The sequence below is a fragment of the Cyprinus carpio genome, chromosome B3 (assembly GCF_018340385.1).
Source record: "Cyprinus carpio isolate SPL01 chromosome B3, ASM1834038v1, whole genome shotgun sequence".
Lineage (NCBI taxonomy): Eukaryota > Metazoa > Chordata > Actinopteri > Cypriniformes > Cyprinidae > Cyprinus > Cyprinus carpio.
This window is the reverse complement of record NC_056599.1, coordinates 5,245,986-5,256,466: the sequence shown is the minus strand read 5'-3', so window position 1 is coordinate 5,256,466 and position 10,481 is coordinate 5,245,986. Positions and strand designations below refer to the sequence as shown.

The 10,481-nt window shown below is 38.2% G+C and overlaps 1 protein-coding gene across 1 annotated transcript; it reads right to left on the bottom strand.

The window, feature by feature from the left end:
* Positions 1 to 520: 520 nt before the first annotated feature.
* Positions 521 to 1,517, bottom strand: LOC122136703 (gastrula zinc finger protein XlCGF8.2DB-like). Its single transcript, XM_042721129.1, has 2 exons — positions 1,390 to 1,517; positions 521 to 918 (listed from the first exon to the last, which is right to left on the bottom strand). Exons 1-2 carry the CDS (start codon positions 1,445 to 1,447, stop codon positions 521 to 523), a joined length of 456 nt encoding a protein of 151 aa, XP_042577063.1. The 5' UTR covers positions 1,448 to 1,517.
* Between the last annotated feature and the right edge of the window lie 8,964 nt (positions 1,518 to 10,481).

Here is a 10,481-nt window from a genome sequence, read left to right as displayed (position 1 = left end):
AGTGAAACTGTTTCCGCACTGATCACATGTGTAAGGTTCCTCTCTGCTGTGGATCCTTTCGTGTGTTTTTAGGTGTCTTGATTGACTGAATCTCTTATCACAGTGTGAACACTTGTGAGGTTTTTCTCCAGAGTGAATCCTCTCATGCAGTTTTAAACAGCTTGCAATTGTAAACATTTTCCCGCACTCAAAGCACATATAAGCTTTTACAGCTGTATGTGTTTTCTGATGTGCTTTTAAACTTTGCAGCAGTGAATAACTCTTTCCACACACAGAACATGAATGTGGCTTCTCCTTCATATGAACTTGTGTCTTCAATTGTGATGCTGTTAGATATGTTTTTCCGCAATGATGACACGCGTGTGGCCTCTCTCCAGTGTGAACTCTCACGTGAAGCTCAAGACATTGTTTGTTTGAGAATCTCTTTTCACACTGATTGCACATTAACGGCTTCTCTCCGGTGTGGATCCTCATGTGAAGCTCCAGATTTTGTTTATGTGGGAAACTGTTCCCGCACTGATCACATGTGAATGGTTTCTCTCCAGTGTGACCTCACGTGACGTTCAAGATGGGATTTACTAAAAAATCTCTCACGGCATTCATGACATTTGAATGGTTTCTCTCCAGTGTGGATCCTCATGTGCCCTTTAAGTTGCTCTTTCTGTGTGAAGCTCTTCCCGCACTGATCACAGGTGAATGGTTTCTCCTCGGTGTGAACACTCATGTGAATCTTAAGAATACGTTTGGTTTTCAAACTCTTTCCACACTGAGTGCAGGTGAAAGATTTATTGCCTCTTCTTGTCTTTAAAAATGTATTTTTAGTCTCTGAGCGACTCAAAGGTTTTTCTCCGGGTTTGTCATGATGTTCCTCCTCCACTTCACTCAGTTCTTCACTCTCCTCGTTCCCTTCTATGAGGCCTGAAAATAAAGATGACAGCACTAATGTAATAGCAGAAAGTAGATGTGCTACTTGAGACAGGTTTTGTGGTCTCATATATATATAGTCATGGCGCAGCACAAAGTGAAATTGATGTGGACAGCAGAGATGGAGGATCAGCTTGTTGATTTGTGGCAACAGCACGAATGTTTATACAACGTGTTGTGTATTTTCTGTGAAAATCATTCTAAAACACTATCATTACTATTTTTTCCTGCATATTGTCCGCCATCCTTATGCTGAAGTCTCGCGAGTTTTTGCGAGGTTTCCTGTGTTCACAGTCGAGACTCTGGTTGAAAGCCTGTTCATGTGTGGTGTGCTGTCTCTGTCACATCATGACACAACACACACTGCATTTCTGAGAAGTTTTATACATACAGGCCCTGATGAAGTGCTTGAGTCTTTATAACATGAATGTTCTTCAGCATCATTAATGAAGAATAATCACCAACCTGTTTGTTCTTGAGTATCTTCAGTGTGTTTGATTCTGCAAGGTTCTGGATCGCTCATCTTCTCTCTGTCCTCTTTAATAAACTCAGTCTTTACAGATTTCAGCTCTTCTGATGATTTGATGCTTGTCTTCACTTGTGAACTGACAGAGATATTCCTGGATTTATTGGTGAATTACTGTGGGAGGAGCTTCACTGATGAAACCAGTTGAAAGCATAAACACAGAAATAAATATACATACTTTAAAACCAAATAGCCTCAGTCTGGTGACACTAATGAAATGAGCATTAAGTGTCAATTTACAGGAGATCTGAAGACATCAGCATAACAAATGAGGTGAAAACAGGAACTATTGACATGAAATAATGAGTCTTTTCAGCAGCTCTGTTAATATTGATGAGTCTCAGACCATCAACACTCATTCAACAAGACATTCAGATCATCAGCAGATCATCTCACTTTATTCTGAGTGTTTGCTGTTAGAAACTGATTATATGAGACAAGATGTATGCTAAAACCCCATTAAACTGCTCTATGGTAAGAAAATACTATTATATTGTCATTTATCAACTATTACAGCAGCATGTCTATGTGAATCTAAATATAGTCTGATTTTTATCATCACTACACTCAAAAAAAATTCTGGGTTACTGTTATAATTTTTTATGCCTGTTGGCTCATTGTGTTGGGTTATTTTCCCAGTGTTGGGTAGTTTTTGTGTAACCCATCTGTTGGGTTAGTGCGTGGCTCCTCGATCATGTCCCCTGAACTACAGCATGTGAGCGGAGCGGTGTGTTTCTGACTGGAGCGAGGAGCGGGTTTTTTAAGAGTTTGAGCGTCGTGGTTTTCACTCGCTCCAAGAGCGCTCCATCACAAGTACAATTCATGCCAACAGCCCGTAATATAACTGCATATTCAGCAATAATTCACGTTAAACATATTTAGCTATAGCTTGATACAGATGGATCTCTCAGATCAGAATGTTATAATGACGACAATAACCGAGCGGGAAGTTACAGGCTAGTTCTCAAGGAGTTTGTCTGTTCCTTTTACTGAATATTTTCGGCTTAAAGCATGATTTAAACAGATAACGTTACAGCACATTCACATGTAATCTTACAGTGCTACTTCATCTGTATCTGATCAGACATCTGTAAGAAATGCATCGATCTGTAGATAAAATAACTGTTTTGCTGTTTTTTTTTTTTGTCATCACAACAAAATTTGCACAGCAGAAAGCAGCAATTACAGGCTACATTTTAAATTCTGACAAGCATGTTATTAGTTTGGCATGTGGTAGGAAAAAAGTCTGCAAACAAAAGACTAAGAAACTTTGAAACTCTCCTGTTATTTAAATTTTATATAGGCTACGTTATGAACATAACATCTCAAACATACTGAAGTACTTTATCCATTGATCGAAGGCGGAGCAGTGTTTCTGGTATCAGTGCGTGTGCAGTGATTATGAGGAGGGAAATATACTCTGATCTGAACACAACAACAATGAAATGATGAAGCGTAGGCAATCTGAGACGGCCGCCAATGGTCAGAATATAATAGACAAAAGAATAATAAGCAGCAGTTCAGAGTCAAGTATCGTGTTTGCAATACAAAAGAACCAATCCATTTCCATAATCAGTCCTTTATGGGAAGTGTGAATGGCTCACAGTCTGTAAAACTTTAGCATGATGTAAAAAAAAAACCCTCTATATATATATATACACATATACATACATATATATATATATTGCCTATTCGAGTCAGTTTGTTACTTTATTTTATTAGTGTTCATTTATTTTATTAAACTGGATAAATTATTACACTTTTTTATATTTTATGTGGTGTCATGATTTACTTTTGATAAAGACAAAGGTTTATTATTGTATGTTCGTTTGGCATTTCATTTATTGCATGCCCTTTAAATTCGCTCATTGAAAGAACAACAGCAGCAGCAGTATGGTGTAGCATTTATTTGAAACACATGTATTTGGAAATTGTCTCTGATGTATGGCATTAACTCAAGCAACTTGTTTTCATAATCCTCGGAAGTCAAACTCAATCAAAAATTAGATTAATCACACAGCCCTAAAGTACAATAGATCTTGCTTCTTGCTTCTATCGCAAAAATATTAAAACGCATCGCAGACAGATATCTGGATATTATCACATGTAGAAACAGTTTGCAAGATACAGTCAGCTTGATAATATTTATATACCAATAATAAATTGTAAGTGTATTTCCTTCATTTCCCCAACACCAAAATCAGAACAGTTAACATTAGAGCTGATATCACATAATTTCATAATTTAGCCCCAGGGCTCATTATTGAGTTCAAACATTCATTCCTACGGAAAGAGAAGCAAATAAGGATCAATTGCAAATCTACATGACAGTATATATCGCACCTGCGTTTTCTAAATATACCATAGAAGAATAACTTGTTTTAAAAATAACAATGAATAATTAATTAAAAAATACACTTACCTTTTCTTGTTTATCCTATTCTTGAAAAAATTAATAAATAACTTGGCTACGGGTTCTGTGTTAGACTAACTGAGACTTGTCATAGCACTTGTATACTGTTGTTGTTCTCGTGTTGGTCTGATTGCTTCTATTGTTCTCATTTGTAAGTTGCTTTGGATAAAAGTGTCTGCTAAATGATTAAATGTAAATGATCTGAATCTGCTGGTGTCTAAGATTAACTTTATTCCCTGTAAAAACTTTAGATAATATTTCTTTGTCATGTTCAGGTTAGGACAGATTTATTCAGAAGACTGTATATTTTATAGCTCGATGCATTCTTGTTTCACATTTCTTCACATTGATCTGAAAGTGCTGGATCTGAAGAGATCTACTTAGGGCTCATCATCTCCAAGCCAGAGTTTACCATATGCAATCTTTGCTTTTTCCTTGTTCCTCCGTAAACGCAGCATCATCCCAAGAAATATCTGTATGCACAAAACCACTGAAACCGACTCAAAACGATGCAGTACACAAATCAGACAAGTATGTGGCGCTGTAAATCTGCCACAGAGATACACTAAAAACAGAGAAGACTTGGAGCATGTGTATAAACCTTGTGTGCTACCACAAACACAACACAACAACAAGACAATCTAGTGAAGTTAGTAAAGCTAGGCTTAACACAAACATGCACTCTGGCTTTGCTGTTGTTTATGACATAGTGACATGGGTAAAGACGTGCAGTGATGATAACATCGTTTTAAAAAATATACAGACTGACTGTACACACAAAAAAGCTTTCTTGCTGTTGTTTTCAGATTTATCCACTCTGGGACCCGGTTCCCAAAACACTGGATCCATCTCGATGAATACAGCTAAAAATGCATCTCTGTGTGTACTGGGCCTTATTGTGTAGAGCAGATGAATGATTGAAACACTTGCCACATGCAGTGCAGTGATATGGTTTCTCTACATGACGCACTGCTAAACTCAGCGGCTGAGTCCGAAATCAAAATACTCAATGAGTAGGTACTGAATTTCAGTAAGTACTTACTTGACGAGTGCTTAAAGAGTAAGTACTCTACAGTCAAATCTTGTTGAGTATGAATACGATCCGCCATGTTTACGTTATCATGTGACCTATGATGTTATACAAGAGCAACAACTTGAAATAAATGACTGACAGGTGCACCAACACCTGATTTCATCAGTAGATACCACATAGGTCTGCCAGAGGTCGTCTTTGGAGAAGATATTTTATACTGGACAAATATAAGTATTATTAATTAAAAAGTAAGATTAACCCAGAATGATTTGCATTGCTTGCTAACCCCAACACTTAAGCACAATAATAATGATAAATGCTGATCAATACTTAATTATATTGCATATTTTCTTACAGAAAGTAATATATAAGTAAATTAAGCAAAATGTAATTTAAAATTTACCAACATAAAAATAAATAATTATTAACAAGACATGAAACAATGCTTTATTTAAATGTATTGTTCTTTATATTGTTAACATTTACAGACAGTGAAGCCCACATCCTACTGCCATCTAAACACAGCTGTGCCAATTCTGCAGCTTTATTTGGATGAAGCAACTGACCACCGTGGCCACCTTCGCCTGTGTTTGCCATCCATCAGGTCTAGGGTGACCATATGCGCCGTTCATACGGGACACGTCGCGGCCAGGATTTTAATATTGCCTAAAACATCCAAAGCAGTTTGACCAATAACATGCAGGTATTATACTTAATCGACTAATCGTGGGGCTGCGCGTGAGAAGGTGAGATCTACAGAAAACAATCAAAGCAAATCTATGCGCACGTGTTTGTTCGTTCGTTTGACTTGAAGCGTCGCTGCTTAAAAAAAAAAAAAAAAAAACACCAGCAAAGTAGGTGCGAGAGCGATCCGAAAGCATAAGGAGCCGTCTGCTCTGCTCTCTAGCTCTCATGAATGTCGCACAACGATCGACCTGCAAACAGCCAGAGCAGTTTTAAAAAAAGAGACCACAGAAAAATGTGTTGAATTTGTTTGCCAAGACATTCGGCCGTGTGATACTGTGTCCGGAAAAGGTTTTAATCAGCTGGCCCAACATTTGGTCGACACAGCAGCAAAAATCGGAAAGTTTAATGTCAGTGCGATACTTCCACATCCAACAACAGTATCAAGAAATATTGAAAAGAGGGCTCAGAGTCTGCATAGACATGTTGTTGACGAAATCACTGCAGTAATACACAAATTCGGATGTACAATTACAACAGACATCGCAAAACGTATTTTTTGTCGGCAACCACCCATTACGTTAATGAGCAATCTGAGCTACATTCAAGAGTGCTTTTTCCTGTCCCTTACCAAACAACCACAAAAAAGACTGAAAAAAATCAAACAAACCCACATAAAAAATAACAAAAAATTATCATTCATTCAACAGAAATAAACAGAAAGAAAAATAGTTTTTGTCACAGATCATGGAGCCAACATGATCAGTGCCTTACGAGGATACACAAGACTAAACTGCACAGCGCACATACTAAACGTGACTCTGTCCAGTGCGTTTGGTCCTGCCGTAATGGAAATGTCTCCAGAGATCGCTGGGCTTCTAACTGATGTTAAAAAGTTGGTCACATATTTCAAACACTCAGGACAGCAGGCCAAGCTAAAAATGTCACTGAAACAATCCGTAGAGACACGGTGGAACATGCTGAATTCTGTTTTGGAACAGTACGAAGACATCGCATCTGTGCTGACTGAGAGCAAAAATCATGACAAGATGATACGCATCAACACCAGCACGCTCAAGTTACTAGTATCATTCCTAAAACCAGGGGTGCAACTATCCAGTGTTAGGGGGGTATGCAGCAAAAAATTTTGGCGCCCCCCCCCCATCTTTTAAATAAATAAGTGTGCCGGACATCATCATGTATGGGCTTAAAATAATAAATGTTTATTTTAAAGTATATCAGACAGCCACTGTAAGCCTACCATAATGGTATGGTATGTACACACACACATATATATATATATATATATATATATATATATATATATACATACATACATACATACATACATACATACATACACACACACACATACACATAAATATAGCACAGATCTTTAAAGATAGAGATAGAGATGTGACCCTAATTACAGCTTACATGTCACCCAGAAGATGTAACTGTAGCCTGTATGTCTGACAGCACAGAATCTTATGAGGGCACCGGTGCCTACTCTAGCCTGTTAGTCCTCTAAAATTTATATAACTTTTTTATATATAACTTTTATATAAATTTATATAACTTTTATTATTTAAAAATAAAAAAATTTAACCATCTCTTTGGCGCCCCCATGGTGCGGCGCCCCTATGCGCCGCATATAGCGCATACCCACTTTTTGCGCCACTGCCTAAAACCCTTCAAAGAGGCAACTGACGACTTGGAAACCGACAACACGACTCCAAGTGCCTCGCTAGTTCTTCCGTGGTCTGTGCGATTAATTGAGCACTGTACATCAGCCACAAAAGACCCTCTGCTCTCTGAAATCGCAACAGTCTGTGTGAAACGGCTGAAAGAACTACTGTCAAGAGACAGCACTTTGCCAAATTCGGTTCACATGCTTTATAGAATAGCAACCTTTCTTATGCCAAATCTGCGAAGTTTGAAAATGTTGGATGAAAGAGGGCGTCAGGAGGTGATACAGGGTGTCAAGGAGATAATAGAAGATTTAAAGTTTGATACCCATGGTGAGGATGTTGAGCCAACACCTGCCAAAAGGCCTACTGTCCTCTCTAAATTTTACACTACGACTGTCAGGAAAACTCCTGGCCATGCCTTCTTCATTTTATATATATATATATATATATGCGTTAGAGGCGCTTAACTTAAAAACATAACTATACGTCGTAATAAGCTACTTGCACAGACGACCTATGGGGCCGTTTTTTGGAGGAGGACAGTCTCTATTGTGCACCTATAGCAATCCTTTCTGTCATTAAAACATAGAATACCACAGGACAATCATGTCGACTATTGTTAATAAAATTATGTATTTTGTAAAATTATGTAATTTCAGTGTTTATCTCCATTAATGCGAGTGGAGTATTTAATGTAAATTTGTATATCGACATGAAAACATAGTTTAAAATCGTTGCTTACTTCATTACTTTTCTCTCTCCAGGAAAAAGAGTGTGTACACATGGTCTAGAACCCTGGTCCTGAAGTGAGAAAAGTAATAAAGTAAACAGCGATTTTAGACTCAGTTTTCATGTCGATATACACATTTACATTAAATACTCCACTCGCATTAATGGAGATAAACACTGAAATTACATAATTTTACAAAAAAAATAATTACATAATTTTAATAACAATAAATTCCTTAAAATAAAGATTTTGATTTAAACAAATTACCGTGTTGTAATTGGTCCTGTATTAGGTCACTTTCACCCTCACTCCTTTCTATAATGCCACTCAAGCTTGACTGTCCTTGCAGCCATTCTTTCATCGAAAGCAGACAGATCAGGTGGCCCCTGCCCTCCACCCATGTCTTTTTTCCTCTGTTGAACTGAAATTCTTCTTTTGGCCTCGAACTTCATGTCAAACCACTTTTTTTTTATTTTATTTTTTATTCGGCAACCGTCCAAATTTCTGGTGAAACCATTAATGGCTAGTGTTACCGTATCCCATGCTTCTTTTTTCCCTGTGCCCGTTACGCCAGTGGATACACTTTTTAATAACACATTTTTCCTGGCTTCCACCTCCGACAGCAAAACCTCACGTTCATTATCGTTAAAGTTCTTTTTCTTTGTCTTTTGTTTTGGTGCCATAATTGTCTTTCTCTGGACAAGTGCCGCTTTGTGGAAAGCCCTTATATGGAGCTGGTTTGGGCGTGTATTATGCTAATTACTAACCTCGTGCACGCGGGCGCTCATTTAGAAGACTCCAACTTCACTAACAGAAGAACGAGTTTAAGAACAAGCTCATGTGCATACGCACGTGTTGTGAATTAGGCGGAAAGTTTTCATGAGAAGTTCAAATGTGCGTATAAAACGTACGCAATTATTACTGAATGAGACCCATTGTCTCTATCAGCTGATGTTTATCTTTGGACTGAAGAAGCTTATGGAGGATGATGACAGGATCTTCACTCATTCCTGAAGACAACACCTTCCAGACGCAGATATAGATGTAGGAGTATGGTGTCTGCGCAGGTGAGCTTGTTCTGCAGGAGAACGTCCTTCAGTTTCTCTCCTGAACGCTGAGTTTCTCATAAGATCTCCAGTGTGGAGCAGCATCTCTCTCACGTGATGGACGCTCTGCTGCGGCACTCAGACCTGATGATGATGGATGAAGCTTTACTTCTGAAGATCTGGAGAGATGATCTGAGACATAGCTGATGAAATTAATTCAGAACAACAGAATCTCATCTGCTTCCTCTTGATCCCAGTAGATGAACTGTGTGAAATACAGTTCCTCAAGCGTTCTCCATTAGAGTCATGAGAAACTCAACCTCACTGAACGGCTCAGAGGGTTTCAGTTCAACATTCTGCTCTTCTGATCAGGAATCAAACACATGACATGAGTAATGAGTATCAATCCAGAATCTGCACTGGAGATGAGTGGAGTGTATTTATCAATGTCTCCACCTTTAATTCCTCAAACCAAGACCAAAATAACAGAATGCAGTCTTTCTCCTCTCCTCCTGTTTACAGAGAGCAGACGCTGCAGAGGAAAGCCCAGGTTTTTCTCAGTGATCAGGAATGCTCTAATAATTAAGTTTCATGTCATGAGGTTCCTCACTGATGGCAAACAGCACAGTTATACTAGCAGCTTCGCTTCAGCAACAGTTTGATTCTCAGCCAGAAGTCTAACAATTCAATAGCTACACTCTAAAAAATGCTGGGTTGTTTTTTCAACCCAAACGCTGGGTTAAGACTGCTGAGTAGGACATTGGGGTGTTTTAACCCAAGTTTGGGTTGAAAATTGGTCTTGATCATAAACCAGCGGTGCTGGGTTGGGAACGCGGACATGAAAGAGAACACGCACGTTGCCATTTTCTCAGCATGAAAGAAGCGAGAATCGAGTGAAAGACGTTATGGTAAGTAAAAATTAAAAATGTAAAGTTATCATTCATTGTTTATGTCCAGGAGTGTTTTGAGGTTTCATGAAAGGCGGAAATAAAAGAGCTTATATTGAAAAACATGCGGACACAATTTTCCCCTCAGAAACGGAGGTCTTAATGGCCTCTTTTACTGAACGGAAGAGGTAACGTAACGTTACTTTTAATGTAACGTCCGTCAGTGTCTTATGTCATATTTACATAAGATTTTACAATATCTGCACTTTTTGAGGTGTTAATAAACGGTCATGTTAATTTATCTTATTTTTCACGGTTAAACTGAATGTACGTTAGTTTCCTAAAGGAAACGGCGTTATGTAATAAAGACTAGCACAATTATTTTGAGGCTGTTGACGTGGTAATTGTTAAAAGTAATGTTTTGCATGTAATATTTCAGACTTGTTGAGCTCGTGTCTTCTTTGTTCCCGCTGGTCAAAGAAGAGAATGTCCTTTCCTCTAAACTGATGCAACATTGGTTTTAAAGGAGGACGCTGCCCTGGATGAT